This window comes from Microtus ochrogaster, unplaced genomic scaffold (assembly GCF_000317375.1).
Source record: "Microtus ochrogaster isolate Prairie Vole_2 unplaced genomic scaffold, MicOch1.0 UNK90, whole genome shotgun sequence".
In the NCBI taxonomy this organism is placed as follows: Eukaryota; Metazoa; Chordata; class Mammalia; order Rodentia; family Cricetidae; genus Microtus; species Microtus ochrogaster.
This window is the reverse complement of record NW_004949188.1, coordinates 1,321,670-1,343,410: the sequence shown is the minus strand read 5'-3', so window position 1 is coordinate 1,343,410 and position 21,741 is coordinate 1,321,670. Positions and strand designations below refer to the sequence as shown.

Genomic DNA, 21,741 nt, shown 5'->3' with positions numbered 1-21,741 from the left:
CCTGTCTCAAAAAAAAAAAAAAGAAAGAAAGAATTAGAGTTGGGTGTGGAGGCTTCCAGCACTGAGAAGGCTGAAGGTAAGGAATTGGTGCAAGCTCAAAGCTAGCATGGGTTACGTGGCAGAAACCTATCCACAGATGAAAAGCAATAAGACATTTTTTTTTGCAAATGAACAGTATGCCCACAAGTATAAAATTGAAGATCAGAAAAATGTGCTTTACACAGTTTCCTAGTTTTGAGCAAAGGAAATCAGTTGCAGTCTCCCTTTCTGGGGATTTTTGCGCTGTCCCAGCCCTCTTTGTTGCTTTTGTCCAACAATTTTGTTGTGATTACCATGCACCACCCCTTTAAACTGTAACAGCTACTGAGATGGGGTCTGTATTGCCTAGGCTAGCCTCTGTCTTTAGGCTCAGTGGATCCACCCCCACTGTGCCCTCCAGAATTGCTAGGTCTACCACACCGGGCTTTGTAATGATCTTTCATGTATTCAGAGTTAGGGAATAATCTATCAGTGATTGATTGTTAACCTTTTCTTTCTTTTTTTTTTTTTTTTAATTTTGAGACAGGGTTTCTCTGTAGCTCTGTCCTAGAACTTGCTCTGTAGACCAGGCTGGCCTCCAACTCACAGAGATCCATCTGTCTCTGCCTCTCGAGTGCTGAGATTAAAGGTGTACATCGCTGCTGCCCAGCTGTTGATTTTTTTTTTCATTTTTATATGCATTGGTGTTTTGCCTGCATCTATGTCTGTGTGAAGGTGTCAGATCTTGGAGTTACAGACAGTTGTGAGCTGCCATGTGGGTGTTGGGATTAAACTAGAATCCTCTGGAAGAGCAGCCAATCTTAACTGCTGAGCCATCCAGCCCTGCTCATTGTTAACTTAAAGTGATAGTTTGTTACACCAAGAATAAGCACACATCCCTTTGTTCTGAGCAAACCCATTTCTTCTTTCCTAGCTCCTTGCAACTGTTTTATGTTTTAATAGATTTGCCTGTTTTGGATATTTCATATAAATGGAATCATATGTCATATGGTCCTTCTAAAATCTGGGTTTTTCCTATTATATGAAGAATCTTGAGACTTTTCCCAAGTACTTTCCCCACATTATGTTCTCACCATAATTGTAAAAGAGTTCAGAGTTGTCACCTTTGGTACTGCCTGCCTTACTTTAGAGTGGGAATGGAGGTAGCTGAACTTAGAGCCTTGTTCACATACCCCAGCCTTTTACCTGCTTTGTTTCTGCTTTCAAGCCTTACAGTATGAGGTGATAACTGTTTTGCATTATGGTTTGAATATATGTTTCCATGGTGACTAGCAGCATGATCAGTGAGTGCCAAGGGTCATATTCTGGGCTGCAGAAAGTGGTGTGGACATACCAGTGGCCATTTTTAATAGAATGTAAGAATGTTGGTGCAGTATACTTGTGTCCTCTCAAGTGCAAGAGACTGATCTTGACCATCTGCTCCCAGTGTCTACCGGTCCCATATCCTCACATTCAACCAACCATAGATCCAGAAAGAGTTCCTCCGATGGTGAAACTCAGTAGTAGAGCATGTGCCCAGCTTATGTAAAACCCTGGATTCCATCCCCAGCCCTGCCCTGAACATTTTAAATGTGATTTATTTGTGGTTTTTTTTTACTTTATGTATAAGGATGTTTGCCTATATGTGTGCCTGTTTGATCCCCTGGAACTAGGATTTTAGATAGTTATAAGCCACTGTATGAATGCTTGGAGTCAAACTCTGCAGGAGTAAAAGTGCTCTTAAGCGATGAGCCATCTCTTCAGCCCCTGCCCAGAACATTTTAAATCCAAGTATGATGGTTTACACCTATTATACTGGCAATCTGCAGACTGAGGCAGGAGGAGTGCCCTGAGTTCTAGGTCAGCTCTAACGGGAAACTTGTCTACAACAGACACGTATTTTGAATATAAAAAGTTTTACATAGTGCTTATATTGAACCAGGTATTACAAGTCCTCTAGAGATTGTTTAAAATATATGGAGTCACATCAGTAACCCCAGGTTTAGAGGCAAGAGGACCAAGACTCTGAGGCCAGCTGAGTAATGTGAAACCCAGAAGCTTAGTGGTGGAGCACTTGCCTAGCAGCACAGGAAAGAGGAGCTTGAGTGGATGTGGACTCCGGTATCTATAGTGCCCCCAAACAGTCAGGACCCTGCAGATACCCATGGGATGACTGTCATAAAGCAGGGCTATGTGGGAACAGGAAGTGGAAGTGGCACTGGCATTCTTAGATATTAGACAGATTTACCGTGTGAATGTTGTGGCTCCCACAAGCTCTCATGTAGGAAGGGAGGTTGCCAAGGCAGGACAGGGCATGTGTTGGTTTCTGCCATCTGACCTGTCCAGTGTCTGTTTCCTGTCCTCATGCAGCTGCTGCCATGGCGCAGACCCTGCAGATGGAGATTCCAAACTTTGGCAACAGCATCCTCGAGTGCCTCAATGAGCAGCGGCTGCAGGGACTATACTGTGATGTGTCGGTGGTGGTTAAGGGCCATGCCTTCAAGGCCCACCGTGCTGTGCTGGCCGCCAGCAGCTCCTATTTCCGGGACCTATTCAACAGCAGCCGCAGTGCTGTGGTGGAACTGCCAGCCGCCGTGCAGCCACAGTCATTCCAGCAAATCCTCACATTTTGCTATACAGGCCGGCTGAGCATGAACATGGGGGACCAGTTCCTGCTCATCTACACAGCCGGCTTCCTGCAGATCCAGGAGATCATGGAGAAGGGCACTGAGTTCTTCCTCAAAGTTAGCTCTCCAAGTTGCGACTCCCAGGGCCTGCACCCGGAGGAGGCCCCTTCCTCAGAGCCTCAGAGTCCTGTAGCGCAGACACTGGGCTGGCCAGCCTGTAGCACGCCACTGCCCCTTGTGTCACGGGTCAAGACAGAACAGGAGTTGGACTCCGTGCAATGCACACCCATGGCCAAGAGGCTATGGGATAGCAGCCAGAAGGAGGCTGGAGGCAGTGGTAGCAACAATGGCAGCCGCAAGATGGCCAAGTTCTCCACACCAGACTTGGCCCCAAACCGGATGCCCCAACCTGTCTCAGTGGCCACAGCTACAGCAGCAGTGGCTGTGGTTGCAGTGGGGGGATGTGTGAGTGGACCCAGCATGTCAGAGCGGACCAGCCCAGGTACCTCCAGTGCTTACACCAGTGACAGCCCTGGCTCCTACCACAATGAGGAGGACGAAGAGGAAGATGCAGGTGAAGAGGGTACAGATGAGCAGTACCGTCAGATCTGCAATATGTACACCATGTACAGTATGTTGAACGTTGGTCAGTCAGGTAAGTGCCACGTGTGTGTGTGTGTGTGTCTTTCTGTCTGTCTGTATGTGTGTGACATGAATACACTTGCCCCTGTTTCCACAGCTGAGAAAGTAGAAGCCCTCCCTGAGCAGGTGGTCCTTGAGTCCCGAAGTCGCATCCGGGTACGACAAGACCTGGCATCTCTCCCAGCTGAACTTATCAACCAGATTGGCAACCGCTGCCACCCAAAACTCTATGATGAAGGTGACCCCTCTGAGAAGCTGGAGCTCGTGACAGGTGTGCTGACTGTACTTCAGTCCCTCCAATCCCTTGGCTCTGCAACCTCTGGTCTCATGTCATAGTTATTACAAACTAGCCGTCTACCTGTGTGTCCCAGGGCAGCTGACATCCTCAGTTCCCATTTGGACAGCAGTTGGTAGCAGCTGTCCAGACGAGAAGTGTTGAATTAGATGGGTTTGGTCTGGGGACTCCTTACCTAGCATACATAAAGCCCTAGATTCCATACCAGGCGCTACATGAACTTGGCATGATGGTACACATCTATAATTTCAGTACTCAAGAGGTCGAGGCAGAAGAGTCAAAAGATCATGGTTGGCCCCGGTTATGCAGCAAATTTGAAACTAGTCGGGATACATGAGACCTTGTCTCAAAAAGGAGTCAAAAAAATTAGTTGAGCTCAAGGGGTATGACTCAGTGTACAGAACCAGCATGCTAGAGAGATCCCAAGTTTTGTTGGATTTTTTTTTTTTTTTTTTTAATAAAAACAGGGTTTCTCTGTGTAGCCTTGGCTGTTACTCTGTACACCAGGCTGGTCTGGAACTCAAAGAGATCCACCTGCCTCTACCTCTCAAGTATTGGATTAAAGGCGTGTGCCAGCACTGACCAGCTAGATCCCAAGTTTTATTCTCAGCACCACAAAAGGGAGGTGGGTAAGAAGAGTGGTACCAAGCAGTCTTCAGGGGAGGTGGAGTACATCTGGGATCCTGATTCAGAGTTTGAAGCCAGCCTGGGCTACATAGTAAGACCCTGTCTCAACCAAAAAGAAAGGCGCAGGGAGAGGGAGGAGAGATAAATTGATTTGCTTCTCATCAAAGACCAATTTGTAGGTTTTGGGGTCATAGCTAGTGGGGAGTGTGGCTGGGCCAGAAGTCTGGGGCTCACTGCAATAGGGACCTCAGGGTGTGAGTCTTTCTGGGCCTCTGCCATCTTATTTGTACCTACTACCTAGGTGTATTCAGAGTCAGAGTGCCTATGTCACACTTGTGTGTTCAGACTAAGTGAGTTGAGATTTGGGTCCATATCATATGACTTTTCTTACTAGGCACCAATGTGTACATCACAAGGGCACAGCTCATGAACTGCCACGTCAGTGCAGGCACGAGGCACAAGGTCTTGCTGCGGAGGCTCCTGGCATCTTTCTTTGACCGGTAAGATACACCCGAGAGTCCCAAGGTAGAAGAACAGATTTTCTCACACCTCTACCAGGAACGCTGATGCCCTCCATACCTCTACCCCACCTCCAGGAACACACTGGCCAATAGCTGTGGCACTGGCATCCGTTCTTCCACCAATGACCCCAGACGCAAGCCGCTAGACAGTCGCGTCCTCCATGCTGTCAAGTGTGAGTGTTTTGCTGGGGCCTGGGGTTGGCAGATGGGATTTGCTTTGGTTTTTGTGGTTTTCGAGACAGGGTTTCTCTGTGTAGCCCTGACTGTCCTGGAACTTGCTCTGTAGACCAGGCTTGTCTCAAACTCAAGAAATCTGCCTGCCTCTGCCTCCCAAGTGCTGGGATTAAAGACCACCACTGTTCAGAGGACTTTTGTTTTTTCCTTCAATGTTTGACATGACGGATAGGTGGGGTTGGGTTTGGTTGGTTGGTTGGTTGGTTTTGGATTTTTTTGAGACAGAGTCTCTGTACATAGTCCTGGTTCAAAAAAGGGGGTGGGGTGTCTGGGGCCAAAGAGGTGGTTCAGCAATTGAACAACCTGAGTTTGATCCCCTGCAGCCCTCCTACAAGTTGTTCTCTGCCACATATCCAAATAATGATACATTTTAAAACTTGGAATGGGTTCTGGCTGGGTGGCAGTGGCACACTCCTTTAGCCCCAACAATCAGGAGGCAGAAGCAGAGGCAGGTGGATTTCTGTGAGTTCGAGGCCAGCTTGGTCTACAGAATGAGTTCCAGGATAGGCAACGCAATACAGAGAAATACTGTCTTTAAAAACCAAAAGGTCGGGGGGGTGTTCTGACTAGCACTCAAGAAGCTGGAACGGGAACATAAAGAGTTCAAGGTCAGCTACAACTACATTGAGAAGTGGGTGGTGTGGGGGGGGCATTTCTGAGGTTCTCTTGTGGCTTATTGAGAAAGGGGTTGTAAATAGGGATTCTTCATTTGGCATATAGTATGGAAGGGACCTGAGTGCCTTTGTCAAGGAGGATCTCAGTCCATGGTAGTCAAGAGAAGATTGAGGTAGCCAGACCTATCAAAGGGCAAGTCTGGCAGTGGCAGCCACTTGTCAGGGAATGCCTAGGTTTGCATTGGCAGTCTCCCAGGCCTTGAATCTTACAATACTACATGTCCCTAAGTCGGTGGGCACCCAGGTGGGCAGCAAAGTTTGGTGTAGTTAGTGGTATCCACCGGACGTTCATAGAAGCTGGGAGACTTAATAGGAGGAGTCTAGGCCCGAGCTGCCTGCTCTACTCCCACAGACTACTGCCAGAACTTCGCCCCCAACTTCAAGGAGAGCGAGATGAACGCCATTGCAGCTGACATGTGCACCAATGCCCGCCGAGTGGTACGTAAAAGCTGGCTGCCCAAGACCAAGCCACTGCATCTGGTGGAGGGTGATAGCTACAGCAGCTTCATCAACGACACTGGCAAGATAGAGCCGGACATGATGAGCATGGAACACAGCTTCGAGACAGCCAGCCACGATGGCGAGGCCGGCCCTTCAGCTGAGGTTCTCCAGTAACATATGTGTGACATCCCTCCCCTTACAGGATGTCACACACCCCTTCCTATCACATACCCCCACCTACCACCTGGTCACGATCTACTGTCTGTCCCTCCTCAGGACCTGTGAGGAGGTACTCCATGCCCTCTAGCAGGATGCAGTAGCTGGCTGACCAAAGCTACCACACCTAGCTGAGGGCAGCACCTACAGCAGCTTTCTCAGTGACAGTGAGAAAGAGCTAAACATGATGGGCATAGAATACAGCTTCCAGACAGACAGACAGACAGCCCCCTCAGAGGAGGTCCTCCAGTAGCCGCCTAGGACCCTCCAATGGATGTCACACTCCCCCTCCTGTCACACACATAACCCCACCACCTTAGTCACGAGCTACTGTCTGTCGTCCCCGGAACCTGCAGGGGGTGCTGCATGCTCCCAGCCTCTCTGCCTCCCTGTCATCCCACACCTTTTCCCCAAAGCAAACTGGGCTGGGTCAAGAGAGGACAGGCATCAGGTGGGATCTGTGACCTTCCTCAACACTCATGGGGAGCCCTGGTTCCCCTTCCTCTTAGGCATTTCCCAGCACCAGGCCCGGCTAGGGGATGGGCAGAGCTCAAGAAGAGCCTGCCCCTCACTGTGTCTGCTTGGGACTCCATGGGCCCAGGGGTTCTCAGGACCCCTCCCACCACCACCCCCAGTGCTTCCATGTCTCCAAAAGCGCCTTCCTGTCCCTCTCGTCTGTCCCTGCACCTTGGGGCTGGGGTAGGTGAGGCCAAGAGGGACTGTCTACTTCACAGATGAGGAAACAAGCCCAAAGGGCTTAGAGAAATTCTTAAAACTGATCCTCTGTAGCAGCCTCCATCATACCCCTCTTAATCCCACCCTGCTCTGCCTCTGTGGGTTCCCTCAGCCCAAGAGGCTGGTTCTAAGAGAGCAGTGCTCCTGTGGGCAGACGAGAGTCTCAGGACAGGTTTCCAGTCTGGCAGAATTTGTGGGTGTGCGTGCGTGCATGCGTGTGTGCGTGCGTAGAGTGTTTGCTTTTAAAAACATGAAGATCATGAGGCAGCAAGACCAGGGTCGGAACCAGGGAGCAGGCTGGGAGGCTGTTGCCCTTCTCCCATCCGACCCTGGGCAGGGCTCCCAGCCCCCACCCCCTGTACATAACTTTTTGAAACATTTTTTTAGCGAATGAAATAATGAAGTATAAGATTTCCTTTTATTTTTCAAATCAATGGGAATGTGTCTGAGGTCCCCTGGGTCCCTGGGCTGTGGAAGGCAGGATGCAGGGAAAACTGAATGTGTGTGTGTGTGGAATGTGGGTGCATGTTTCCACAGGGGCCCGTTCCCAGTGCCCCAGGACTCCTGTGGATCCAACCAGCTTCCTCTCCCCCAGGACTACAGTTTAAGGGTGTTCACAGGTCCCAGTTGGCTGAGCCCACTCCTGGGGGATGAGGCAGGGCAGGGTCCACATCCATTGTTGGTGGTTTGTGGAGCTTTCTCTGGCCGTTCCTTTCCACTCTTAACTCTCCAGGAGCAAGCTCTTGGGTTTCTGAGTTTAATATGTGAGCACAGGGTTTCTGTTACTCCTTCCCTTCATTAATGTCATTTCACCATCTCACTGGTTCTGTTTTAGCCCTGACCTCCTTCCCTCTCCCCAACTCTGCATTCTAGCTGCCTCTTCAGAGGCAAGGAGTTGCAGGATTGGAGAAGGTGGGATGGAGCCTTTTGAGTCAGATCTGGAGACCTGCCTCCAGGCCAGCAGCACCCTCTAATCTGCCAGGGTCCCTCTTAACATCTGATAGTGAGGGTGGGGTGTTGGGTCTGATTTGGCCCCCAGTACCTTAGCCCTGGGTGACCAAGTGGAGGGGAGTTGACACCCCTAGCTAAAGCACAAGCACCTTAGTCATACCCCCTCCCTCTACCCTTGTCCTGGCCTGTTGTCCCACCTCCCCAGCGAAGATCCCAAAGCACAATCTCGTGGAAACTTGGCAAGCAGCTGAGCCTGGCCATGGTGAGGGCAGGCTGTGCTCCCTGCCCGACTTAGTAAGGGGGCAGCTCCATGGGACTGAGAGGTCTTGTAGAGTGGGCAGCAGAGCCCATTGGTTCCAAGCACCTCAGGAGGTGGCCCTGACTCCCGGGGCTTGGGGTGGGGGAGGTATAAAGCCAGGGGTGCAGGGGAGAAAACTACTCACTAGGAGAGCCAAAGACAGGGTTGTGCCTTACCTCAGGAGCCACCCCTGCGCCCCTCCTCTGGCGGTCAGCTGCTTGCTCTGCCCTCCTGAGAGCTGCATGCTCCCACCCCAAGCACCCAGGAGAGTGAAAAAAGTAACCCACCTAGCAGGAAAGACAACTAGGGGCAAACCCAGTGGCTACCCTCCCACCCATCCACGCCTCTCATGGGGACAGCCATCACCCACTGGCCCATGTGAAGTGCCAATGCCCTTCCCACCCAGAGCCAAGCCCCTACCCTTCCCAGGCCCACAAGTGAGATTGCACATTAACTACTGTACGGAGAGGAGCGGTGTTGGGAAATGTGAACCCTGAGAGTCAGTGATGCTGATAAGAATAAACAAGACGCCTTTGTAACAGCCCTGCTGTGCTCTGCTCACTGGCGGGGGACGTGCTGGCCACCCATCCACGTAAACACCTGGCTTCTGGCAGTCTACCATATGTTGAGATCCTTGTGCTGCCACCAAACTACAGTCTGGCCTGAGATCACAAGTGTAACTGGAAAATAGGAAGGAGCATGCAGAAGGCACTGGGTCCCAGGGCCCAAGATGCCGGGCAGTGGTGGCGCACGCCTTTAAATCCCAGCACTTGGGAGGCAGAGGCAGGCGGATCTCTGTGAGTTCGAGACCAGCCTGGTCTACAGAGCTAGTGCCAGGACAGGCTCCAAAGCCACAGAGAAACCCTGTCTCAAAAAACCAAAAAAAAAAAAGAAAAAAAAAGGCCCCAAGAACAAAGAAGTATGGGGAAACAGTGGTGACTCATACCCAGGGGGATTGAAAACCAGAGGATTGGGAGTTTAGTTACATGGCAGGAGTCTCTCTAAAGAGGCAATTGGGGGTTTAGCACTCAAGTCTCCTCAGGTCAATGGCCTTCACTGTGCCTTCAGACTAGCCCACACCCACACCTGTCCATGAGGAGTGTGCCTGTGGAGGTACATTCTTGTGAAGATAATCAAACAAGGTTTTTAATTCCCAGGAGCACCTGGGATTAGGAGGGTGGCTTGGTTTGTGGTGTATGAAACAGCACCCTAACAGCTTAGGTTGGCCTATGACTTGTGACTCTTACCTTCTAATACCATGTTTCACTGAGACCAGGAGCTTGTATTTTGGTGTGATGAAAAGAAAGTCCATAGTCTCTCAGAAAATAGTGTTTGAGGGGGCTGGAGAGAAGGCTTTTCCAAAGGACCTGGGTTCAATTCCCATCACCCACATGGCAGCTAACAACTGTAACTCCCAAGATCTGACACACACACACACAGACATGCAGGCAAAACACCAACAATGCAAGTAAAAACTATATATTTATATATATGAATATATATATATATGAAAAAGGATGTGACAAGTGAGGTGGTTCATCAGAAAAGGGCACTTGATATGCAAGCCTAGTGGCCTGTCTTGGGCCCCCAAAACCCATGCAGAGGTAGGAAAGAACTCACTTCACAAAGTCATCTGACTTCCACATGTCCCATGGGAACATGAGTCTGCACACTAACGAGAACAAAATCTTTTCTGTGTGAAATACAGGCACTTCAGTTCCCAACATACAGATACCTGAGTCCCTGAGAATAAGCAGGAAGCTTAGGAAAGCCACCCAAACGACAATCCAAAGCTTGAGTCAACACTATATGGTACATAGATTTATGCTAAATTTTATTTCTGTTGGCACGATTAGAAGGCGTGAAGGTGAGTGGCTTTGGGCAGAGCTTGTATAAGGTCTTTCCAAATCACCCTGAATCACCTTGATCACTTGAATCAAGACCAGTGGCAGAAGCTCAGGTTTCAACCCAAGGCCTAAAGGTCCTACTAACTCTGGAAGAGATCCTTGGGTCAGCTTGTTCAGGTTCAGTCCAGAACATCCCAAATCAGAGAAAGGAGTAGAATTAGGACCAGGAAAACCACACCACAGGGGCATGTACTGTCTGTCTGAAGACAAGGGGGTCAGAAGTCAAGAGGATGGCACCAGTTGTTGCCTTCTACCCCCATTCCAGGCTTTACCCTACAAGAACTTACCACTCGTCACTTGGGGCATGTTAGCCATCTTTCTGAAGACTCAATCTATCAGAGACTCCTGTGGTCTAGATCACGAGTAAAGGTTTCCAAAATGGTGCCAATACCATGGTGGAATCAGCCCCTGTGCACCAGGGAAGCCAGAGGCATGTCCCCCAAGCCCTGGCTGCACATACCCTGCTCATCCAACTCCTCCCCAACATGACCCTACGTGTTTCAGAGCCTGGATGCTCCCAGACACCATTTCCAGCAGTTGATCCTAGTGGTCCATGGTCACCTGAGTAGAGAGGAGCAGCAGCTGCTAGGAAAGATGAGGGTTCCACAGCCTTACCCTGCCACACCTCTCCAAGGCCCACAGCCCTGCTGGCTGGCTTGCTGTTGCAGATATTGAGAGGATTTCAGACTTCTGGGCAGCTGGCAACGCCAGGGTAGGTTTGTAGCAAATTGAGAGGACAGTGACAAAGACCGGGTGAGCTGCTCCCCAGACCTGCCCTAAATAGCCATGCCACTTGACATGCCTGTTTCCTCGTTTGCTGGTTTGAGACAGGGTCTCACTATGTAGCTCTGGCTGGCTTGGAACTCAGAGATCTCTGTGTCTGCTTCCCAAAAGCAAGTGCCACCCAGTTTAAGAGAGTTCTAGTCTTTATTCCCCAAGGAGATAAGGATGATTAAATTAACTCAAACGATACCTAGCACCGGGCAGTGGTGGCACAGGCCTCTAATCACTGCACTCAGGAGGTGGAGGCTGGTGGGTCTCTTGAATTCAAGGCCAGCCAGAACTACAGAAAAGCCCTGTCTTGAGGGAAAAAAGAAAAAACTAGGACTCAACAACAGGAACTACTAATACACCTTGATTTCTCTTTGTCTTCATGATATTTATTTACCTTGTGTGCACGTCTATATATATATACTCACTTGGGGCACTACGGCACTAGCTCTTCTTTGTTAATTATTTTCACCATAGTCTAGGCAGGTCATCAACTTAAACATTTCTGCTTTGCCTTAGTATCCAAGTACCTGGGATTACAGATGCCTGCCATGTAGCCTAGTTTTGTTTTAATTCTGTGTATGTGTCCCCTGTGCGCACCCACACTTCATTTAGGTTTTGAGTTTTTAAGGTGGTGTCTTTTGTATCCCTAAACTCCTAGCTGAAGATGACCTTGAACTTCTGATCCTGGCTCTTTTCCCCTAGTGCTTAGACAGCAGTTTGTGGATCACCACACCCTCTGTGTGCAAAGAGCTAGCCTAAGGTAAACAGCCTGAGGAAAGGGTTGCTGTGAGTTCAAGGCCAGCCTCCTTCAAGTCTTAAATCCTGGAGCCTTGAACCAGACTTGCTGCAGGAGGAGGTCTTTCTGGACTTTCCTGACCTTGTTGATAGGAGGCTGGATCTTCTTTTTCTCATTTTAATGTTCCAAGGCCCCTGTGCTAATCAGGTTCTAGCCCCTGAGACAGTAGGTCAATTGGCTAGGTCGTTACTGTTTCTGAGACCTCACTGTGCTGTTGGTTCATTTAGTCAGCAGGGCTGCAGGAGTGTAGGGGTGGGGTGGAGAGTGTTTCCTGATACAACTTCACAGTGAGTTGGGGGGGGGGCAAGATATGAAAGGTTTTTGCTGTATTTTGTTTTTGTTTTTTCCCTTTCTTTGAGACAGGGTTTCTCTGTTTCAAACCCTGGCTGGTCTTGAACTCAGAGAAAAGTGTGTGCCACCAGGCCTGGCTGTTTTGCTCCACCCCAGACTAACTTAAGGAGAAATGTATAAGCACAGTGCTAGTAGACACATGCACACAGTAAAAAGAGGTTTACTGGTTGTATGTCTTAAGTCCCGGTGGCCTGGAACGTCTAAGCAAACAGATCTCTGACTTTGAAACCAGCCAGGACCACATAATTTGACCCCGTGTGTAACAGTTCAAAAAAAAAAAAAGTAAATGAAAAAAAAGTAAAATCCTATAGGGGGTGGGAAAATGGCTCAGTGATTAAGAGGGCTTTCTAATTTTATAGAGGATCTGAGTTCTGTTCCCAGCACCCATGTCAAACAGCTTACAAACTCATGTAATTGCAACTCCAGGGGATCAAATGCCTTATGGCCTTCATGGAAACCCACTGCATGTGTACATACACAAGAGACACACATGTACATGTAAGTTAGTTTAAAAAAAAAAACAAACACAATCTCAGAAACCAAAAGACAAGGTCTGGGGCTTGTGCCAAGCCTGACCACCTGAGGTTAACCCCTGGGATCCACATGGTGGAAGGAGAAAATCAGCTCTCCTAAGCTGTCTTCTGTGCTCCGTGATTCCACACTCAAAAGTATAAGCAAGTAAATGTAAAATATTAGATCTCTAGGCTTGATTGGCCTAGGGCTGCTGAGCTTCCTGTGCTCCCGGATTACAGGCATGAGCCAGCTCACCAAGCTACCATGAATTTTATTTTGTTTGAGATGGAGTTTCTCTGTGTAACCCTGGCCAGCCTGGAACTGGCTACATAGACCACAATAGCCTTGAACTAGCTGCAATCCTCCTGCCTCAGCAATCCTCCTGGATGCTGGAATTAGAGACATAAATCACCATGCCCAGCTCGCCATAGACTCTCCTCATCTCTAAACATCTCCCATGTGTTTCAACACAACAGATTAAAAGACAACAGGTTATGCCTGCTAAGTAAAATACATCATTTACTTCCAAACGTTTTAAGGTCCTGAGAGCTTAGGTGTAGGCATCTATAAAGAGGCAGGTAGAGAACCAAAGAATGCATGGGGGCTGGACATTGACACAGAAGGGCAGGTACAGGGTCAGGCTGACAGAAAGTTAACACCTTGTGATACTTGGGCTGGATGAATCCACCGCCTCTTTATAATTCCTATCCATGAAGGCCAGTGCTGTTGGTCCTTCGTTTTCTGTGGATGAAGATAGCGTTAGTCTCGACACCCTGAAGCAAGCTAAATGTGGTGTTGCATGACATAATACCAGCACTCATGAGGCAGAGGCAGATGGATCTCTTGTTGCATCCTGCCAGGTTACAGTGAAACCCTGTCTTAAAAACAGACAAAACACACATCTCCCAACACACCCCACTAGGACATCATCTCACCTGTACTGTCTGCCGCTCCACAACGTTCTTTCCTGCAGGTCTCCAGCAGGGAGCTTGAACTTGCCTTGATTGGCCTCCACTATGTGTGAGCTAGAGACACATTAACTCCCTCGACGTACCCCCGTTCTCCAGCCTTTAAACACTACTAGCTGTCCAGCTTCCTTAAAGGGCTGGCTCCCATCGCCCCCTACTGTGACCAGAGGTTCTGCCTTACCACCCTTCTAAAGCCCCAGGATATCGTTTCTTCCAGGTCCTCGAGGTCCCATTCAGTGTTTCCAAGGCCATTCTGCAGCTCATTGGCGGTCCAATCAAGCCCCACTACAATGCTTCCCTGCCCGAGCTCACACCAACGCTGGTGCAGGCGGCCGTACTCACCGCTTTCTGCACCTCGCACGGCTCGGGACAGGGTCCTTACACCAGCCCCCAAATAAACCGAGGCCCAAACGCTTAACAGCCCTCCCAATTTCCTTCCACTCCACAGGGAGGAGACCCGTGCACCGGGACGGCTATAACCGAACTGCCTGGCACACGCTAGCCTGCACCTTGCCACTGGCTAGGCTCGAAATTGCTCCCTTCCATCCCTTTCCCGCCACCGTCACTCACCCTCAGACCACAAAGAAAGAGTCCTGAGAGACATACCAACCCCCCTCCCCCCATTTAGCAGGTGCAAGAGTTCCTTCACCGCTAGCGAGCGGAACACACCTCCACCCTCTCCACGGAAGGCCACCATAGAGAGCCCAGCCACCAAGAGGGAAAGAGCGTCCCTAGAGGGCCAAAGCGTGTCGACTTCCGCCTGCACCTCGGCCATCTTGGTTGTGGGCGTCCAGTACACAAGCCTTCAGGCCCAATGTCCTACAGAATTGGGTCGATCCTTAGACTGCTGCTGTGGAACCTCAGTTTCCTTTTTAGCCATTATCAATAATCCTAGCTTTCCATAAACCTTAGGGGATTACAGCAGGGTAAGGAGCTCATTTGATCGATGCATTAAATTTAGTGTATCCATTAGGAATGGTGGTACACAACTTTAATCCCAGCACTTCGGAGGCAGAGGTAGGCGGATCTCTGTAAATTCGAGGCCAGCCTCTTCTACGTAACGTAGTGAGTTCCAGCACACCTAGATCTACACAGTGACCCTGCTCAAATCTCCCGGGCAAAAAGAAAAAAAAAAAAAAAAACAAGAGCGCACAAGTTCGGTTCCCAGCACCTACATGACAGCTCCAGTGTCCCGCGCTCTGACGCCCTCTTCCGGCCTCCGCTGTCACTACAAACACGTGGTGCACAGGCATGCAAACATACTTTAAAAAAAAACTCACTCGGCAGACAGAGGCAGTTGGATCTCTATGAGTTTCAGGACAGCTGGAGCTATACAAGTAAAATCTTCCTTCAAAATACTAAAAATTAATAAAAAGCAGTCGAGATGGCTTAGCGGGTAAAGACATGTGCCACCAAGCCTGAGTAACCGGGGAGCTTCCCTTGGAAGATGGGAGGAGGGAACAGACCCAGACACAGTACTTTGCCCTCTACGACTGGGAGTGCAGGAGGGGTTCGAAGTTTTTCTGTAAACCCCACAGGTCCGGACTCATCCCGCATGACGGTGCCGCGCGTAGGCACAGCGTAAGAGAAGGAAACCATAACCACTGGTCCAGTGGAGAGTCGTCGAGGAGAGCTGACCGCTCAGAGGACGCCGTCCCAACCGCACGCGAACCACTCGGGACAGCGCTAGGGGGCTGGAAGCGAAGGACATGAGGGGGTGTGGTCTACGATGGCGGCTCCGCCCTCCGGAAGTCCTTTGCTCTGTCTAAGCCGGTCGGCCCTTGTCCTAATATGGGCATCCGGAAGTGGTTCTCGTCGCCGCAATACGTCACTACACCCAAATTTAGCCAGGGAAGTCCGCCCTGCTGCAGTGGCGGGAAGCCTACACGTTGGTGTAGGGGTGTTCCTTAAAGGACCAGCACAGCAAATGAAAGACAATATTAGAACTTTATCCTTTTGCAATTAGAATCAGTTTTTATTTTTGGCTCGTGGCACAGAGTGGAACCGTTGACTTTTTGTGTATCTCTTTATGTGTGTGCTGTGTGTGTGTGTGTGTGTGTGTGTTCGGGCGCGCGTGGGAACCGAACTCAGGTCGAGGCTTGGCAGCCAGTGACTATACCCACTGAACTCTCACAACGGCTCAGATATCTTTCTTGGGGTAATTCAGCTTTCCGGGGTGCGAAGGCAGGTCACTTTGGTGTCGGCGGGAAAGGGTGGCAGGCCCTACAAAATTGGAACTTCCATGGCACCGCGTTGCGGGAAAACTGGAAGATGTATAACGCTGAGCGTGAGGACAGCAGTCTCGTTGTGAATACAGGCGATTATAGGGGAGCTCCCTCCAGGTTCAGCCAGCATTGTCGGCGCCCACTTTCCACCCTTGTCCGAGAGGCTGGAGGCTTCAGTTGCCTCTTCCGCCGTAGTACGATCATTCGTTTGTTTAGTAAATATTGCCTCAGGTGTCCCACCTGCGGAGTGGAGGTGAGGGATCAGAGACATTAAATAAAGAGAAAGCTCAACAACCCCAGCGTGTGGTAACTACTTAATGAGTAGCAGCGTTTTTACTGTTCCGAGAATATTAATTAGCTGGCCGGTAGGCGCGAGGAACAGTGCCCTCGGGGAATGTACCCCGTTTCCGGTCTTCCCCACTGCAACGGGAAGATTACCACCCCCACCACCCGTTGGTTAGTGGGTGGGCCTCATCGGCTGGTCCGCCCGTGAGTCTGAGAACCCAGACCAACCTGGGGTCTCAAGGCTCAGTGGGGGAAATTCTTCCTTGCCGGAGTTTAAGTCCATTCTCCTTCAAGGCGTAAATTTATTTCTATTTCTTTAAGGAGTCGCTGGCCACTGGAAAGCCCGGATGAGGCCTTCTGATTGGGCGTGGCGTCTCGGTGACGTCATCCGGACTATATTAAAAGGCTTCGGCACGCTTCCCCCGCCGGAACTTCTAGCAGTGTACCTGATTAGTTTGGTCTCTGGGCAGCACCGCCTGTCTCACTCCATTCCCGGCTCTCCTCTACGTTCTCGTCGAGCAAGCATGGAAGTGCAGAAAGAAGCGCAGCGCATCATGACCCTGTCGGTGTGGAAGATGTACCACTCCCGCATGCAGCGAGGTGGCTTGCGTCTCCACCGGAGCCTACAGCTGTCCCTTGTCATGCGCAGCGCTCGGGAGCTCTACCTCTCAGCCAAGGTAGAGCCCCACCAACCCGAGTTCCCGCCACCCGGCCGGACCCTTGACCCTCGCCTGCACCCACCGCGGGAAGCCGAAGCCGCAGTGAGAGCGGCGCCCCCCGACGCCGAACAGCCCCCGGAGCCCATGGACACGCAAGAGGAGGTGCTGCGAGTCCAGGAGACCCCTGCGCTGTGTGACCGGTCCCCCGCCAGAGTCAGCCGCAAGCGCCGGAGCAGCAGCGACCTGAGCGACGGCGGTGACGTTGGACTGGTACCAAGCAAGAAGGCCCGTCTAGAAGAAGTGGAGAGGGAGGAGACGTCGGAGATCGCCGATCGCCTGCAGCTTCCTCCCGCACAAACCGAAGGTGCCTTCCCTAATCTCGCCAGCGTCCTCCAAAGGCGCTTCTCCAGTCTCCTGAACTGTGGGCCCGCCGTTCCCCCGCCGGCGCCCCCCGCGTGTGAGGCCAAGCCAGCCTGCCGCCCGGCCGACAACATGCTCAGCGTGCTCGTGCGAGCCGTGGTCGCCTTCTGAGGTCTCCCAGCGGCGTCACCGGAGCCGAAAACGCACACCCGAGGTCAGGGCCGGCTGGGGAAAGCCGGCGGCCCGTGAAGAAGAGCCGCGGCCCGAGCTGCCAGAGGCCCGGGGGAAGGACCGAGGAGCTGGCGGCGCGGGCGCCTTCTCCCAGACGTGCGTCCGCAAGGTGCTGTTAAAGGACTGTCCCCTCCCTGGCTGGGAGAAGGGACACCTGGATCTTGAATCTCAGGGTCGGACTCTCTTGGCCTGGCTGCCCTTTCAAGGCCGTTTCACTAGCCGACGCGTTTCGGCCCCTACAAGTGGCACGCTTGTGCAAGCGGCCCTGGTTGCGTCATGGGGCAGACGCGGGTGCTTCCTGTTGCCTTGCGTGGGTGTGGGGCCTGGGAGGAGGCCAGGGTGTGGACCCGCCCTAGGGACTGGGAAGTGACTTGAGTCACCTCGCCCCCACAGGCTGCTATGGTTGAGCCGGCCTTCTGCTGAGAGCCTGAACTGAACCGAACAAATCTTTGTGCGGTCAGCGGAGCGTCTGGAGACCCCCGGGACTGTCAGCATAGACTGATCGCCCGGCGTGGATCAGCCAGGACGACTGGTCGCAGTTGCTGTCCTCGTCGGGCAGGAAGGGAATTTTTTCTGCCAGCGCGTTCATGAAGTCTGTTTACCTTTCCTATGGTGGGTTGTGTTTAACCCCCATCTACTTGGCGTTTTACAATGTCAGCTAGAAAAATAAAAGATCGTCCGAGCAAAGAACGCTGCTGTCTGGCTTGCTTCTGTGGAGGGGGGAGGGGCGGGGTTAAAGGGTCAGAACTGGCAACCGCTCCCTAAGCCTCGGGAACTGGTTTGACCAGGTGCCGAAAGGGAGGGAGGCCGGGTCCCCATTTCTTAGCTTAAATTTGCAGGCTGCTGCTTAAGCTAACCCTGTGACTTGGGGGGGATTCCTTAGAAATTAGTATACTCGCTCCGGGGCCCAGCGAGTAGGGAAAGTTTACAACATTTATGGGATACTGGGTGCAGTGTTTGAAGAGAAGCTGGAGAATTTTAAATGATTGCGTTCTCTTTCCCTCCCCTCGACTAGAACGCGTGGAGTGGCGGTGACTGAACTTTGAACATGCCCTTATCCGATTTCTTTAGTGCCGCTTATGGCTCAGGCTGATAAGTGAGTGCTAATTTATAAGTTACCTATCTAGGCCGGGCATTGTGGCACATGCCTTAATCGAGCTCTACCTCTCAGCTAAGGTAGAGAGGCCCACCAGCCTTTAATCCAAGCAAAAAGCAAGGCAGAGGCGGGCGGATCTCTAAGTTAGAAGCTAGCCTAGTTTTCGTGGTTAGTTCCAAGTCCACGCAAGCTGTAGTTAGCCTTGATCCCGTCCAGCAGCGGGATATCCAAACAACACGTAGTAAACTAATTCCTCTCCTTTGGTTTCCGACAAGCTCTAGGCATAACCTAAGGGCGGAACGGGGGTGAGGGAGCCTCGAGACCCTAAGGACAAAGGAACCGCAGGTGCGGGAGGCTTAAGGAAAGCGCGCCCGACAGCTGGCCCCTCCCCCTCGGGCCTCTTCTGACCCCGGGGCTGAGGGTGGGAGGAGGGGGTTTGCGGTGGAGTGGCGGGCAGACAGCGAAACTCCCTGGAGCATCCCAGCCCCCAGCCTCTCCTCGCTCCTGGGAAGTAAGGGTAAAAGCAAGCGCTACCAGGAGTCCCAGCGGAGCCCGGCTACCAGAACTCCTGATTCCTAGTTGAAAATCTGAAGGATCCCTAGCCTCGGTCACTAAGTCTAGATGCTTGAGTTCTCGGGGGCTCTTGGGCACACAGGAAAGTGGCCAGGCCTGGGAAGTCCCTGGTGGCTAGGGAGGGGGCCTTAGAGCACATCCTGTCCCAGGAACCGCAGGGCCCTTCCTTCCCTGGGAAGTGGTTTGCCCGACCCCCATTCGGACTCTGGCTTCCGGTGCCGCAGCCGCTGTGGGGTGGGGACTGAAACCCTGTTCCCTACACGTGCTAACCTTTTCTTAGGAGGAAACCAGCTACATGAAAAATTGTCATTATCAGAACCTGTACTCCCAACACTTGAGAGTTCAAGTCTAACCTAGAGTGTCTCATAATAAATCAGTATTAAATAGGGTGTGTGTGGTAACCCCAGGAGGTTCAAGGTCATTCATAGCTTCGCCGTTTGGGGCCAATCTAGATTCTATGAGACCTTTTTGTTGTTGTTTGTTTTTTGAGATATGGTTTCTCTCTGTAGCTTTGGAGCCTGTCCTGGAATTCACTCTATAAACCAGGCTGGCCTCGAACTCACTGAGATCCACTTGCTTCTGTCTCCTCCCGAATGCTAGTATTAAAGGCAGGTACCACTACCGCCCGGCTGCATGAGACCTTTTGAAGACACTCAAAGCCCTGTGATTACTGAGGAAATGCTAGATGAGTAACCTTAACTTTCAGAAAAACTACCGGAAAGTCTCTCTGAATCATAAACACCCCTGAATCGGAAGCCAGCCTTGCTGCTGAGGGAGGTGCTAAAGGTTCCGTCCCCAGCACCTCCCCTCCCCCCCAAAAGTAAAAGTACAAGACTGTTTGCGAGGTCTGGAATCAGCCCATTAGTTTCAGTACAGGGCCTTTGTATTTATTTATTGTAGAGGTTTATGCGCATATTGTGTTATTTTAAGACATACTGTCCCAGGCTGGAGAGGCAGTTTAGAGGCTGGTCCTGGATGCTTTTAATCCCAGCACTTGGGAGGCAGAGGCAGGTGGATCTCCATGAGTTCGAGGCCAGCCTGGTGTACAGAATGAGTTCCAGGACAGGCTACAAAGTTACACAGAGAAACCATGTCTTAAAAACGGAAAAAAAAAAAAAAAAGAAGCACTGACTGCTCTTTTGGAAGGCCAGGGTTCAATTCCCAGCACCCACATGGCAGCACACAACTGTCTGTACCTCCAGGGCTTCTGACACCCTCACATAGACACACATGAAGGCATAACACCAATGCATATAAAGTAATAATAAATAAATTCTAAGAAGAGAGATACTGTCTCTTGGGCCCCGGACTGTCTTGGAACACCACCTTCTGGGTATTGTAGTTGAAGTGCTCCGTCTGAGGATGGAGCTCCAGTCATCCTGCTTACATGCAAGCTCTCAGTGGACTGACCTATCTCCACTCCATTCCAAATCACACAATTCCAGTGATATAACGATTACCCTTCCTAGTCTCAAAATCTCCCAACCTTCTTCCCCAGGCTGCAGACAGCAAGCATCTACTTTGTGTCTTGCCTTAGAGCACAGACAGCTCATGTGAGGGGACTCCTTCACAGCCTAACCGCTTTATGTCAGGCTTCTCGTGCCACATCACGTCTTGTGGGTTCATCAGCCGTGTAGCACACGTGTGTCTAAGGTCCTCGTTTGCCAGCCATTCTCCACTGTGACTGCTGTGCATGTGCTATGGACATGTGCAGAGATAGCTGCGCAAATGTCTGCTTAACTCTCCTAAAGATGTACATTTATGGACTCTAAAAGAACTTTTAAGATTTATCTTCTGTGTATGAGTGTATTGCTTGCATGCATGTACATATACCATCACATGGGTAGCTGGTGTCATCAGAGGCCAGAAGAGGGCATCAGATTCCCCATAACTGAAGTTACAGATGGTGTAAGCTGCCATGTTAGTTCTGGAGAACAAGCTCTGGTCCTCTGGCCAGCGCTCTTAACTGTGGAGCCATCTCTCCATCCCCTGCTTTTAAGGTGTTTTTTTTTTTTGAGGGGATTCGGGGAGGGGGCATTCCAGACAGGGTTTCTCTGTGTAGCCTTGGCTGTCCTGGAACTCACTCAGTAGACCAGGCTGGCCTGGAATTCACAGAGATCCCCCTGCCTCTGCCTCCCGAGTGCTGGGATTAAAGGGGCCACTGCCCATCCCTGCTTTTAACTTGTAAAGGTTTGTTTGTTTGTTTGCTAGGGCTGGCAGGTGAAGAGACTGCAGGGAGCCTGAGCACTTCAGTGCGGTCCCCATGACCCGTAGGGTGGAAGGAGGAATTGGTTCCTCCAAGGTGTCTTCTAACCCTCACATGCCCGCACACACAAACATACACAAACTTAATTATCTGGGGTGTGGCAGTGAGTGTTCTGAGTGCAGGGGACAGCTGATGGGAGTCAGTTCTCTTCTTTACCATGTGGACACTGGAGATGCAACTCCTGTTTTTTGATTTTTTTTCCCAAGACAAGGTTTCTCTGCATAGCCCATTCTGGAACTTGCTCTGTAGACCAGGCTGGAATTTGCTTCGTAAACCAGGCTGGCCTTGACTCACAGACACACATTCACTTACCTCTACCTCTCAAGTGAACTCCTGCCCTTTTTTTTAGTTTTTTTTTAGTTTTTTTTTTTTTTTTAGTTTTTTCGAGACAGGGTTTCTCTGTAGCTTTGGAGCCTGTCCTGGCACTAGCTCTTGTAGACCAGGCTGGCCTCGAACTC

General features: G+C 50.9%; 2 protein-coding genes across 2 annotated transcripts in view; both read left to right on the top strand.

The window, feature by feature from the left end:
- Positions 1-8,814, top strand: part of Nacc1 (nucleus accumbens associated 1) — a 16,873-nt gene extending 8,059 nt beyond the window's left edge. Inside the window, exons 2-6 of the mRNA XM_005370944.2 lie at positions 2,389-3,300; positions 3,385-3,558; positions 4,604-4,709; positions 4,806-4,903; positions 5,991-8,814. Of these exons, the coding sequence (XP_005371001.1) occupies positions 2,397-3,300; positions 3,385-3,558; positions 4,604-4,709; positions 4,806-4,903; positions 5,991-6,253 (1,545 nt within the window). The 5' untranslated portion in view covers positions 2,389-2,396 and the 3' untranslated portion in view covers positions 6,254-8,814. The remainder of the gene's footprint in view (positions 1-2,388; positions 3,301-3,384; positions 3,559-4,603; positions 4,710-4,805; positions 4,904-5,990) is intronic.
- Positions 8,815-16,332: 7,518 nt separating this feature from the next.
- Ier2 (immediate early response 2) lies at positions 16,333-18,026 on the top strand. Its single transcript, XM_005370943.2, has one exon. The coding sequence runs from the start codon at positions 16,446-16,448 to the stop codon at positions 17,286-17,288; it is 843 nt and encodes a 280-aa protein (XP_005371000.2). The 5' UTR covers positions 16,333-16,445; the 3' UTR covers positions 17,289-18,026.
- Positions 18,027-21,741: the final 3,715 nt, after the last annotated feature.

Bases quoted from the DNA above. Each gene is read 5' to 3' on its own strand.
- Ier2 (XM_005370943.2), top strand. From the start codon at position 16,446: ATGAGGCCTTCTGATTGGGCGTGGCGTCTCGGTGACGTCATCCGGACT.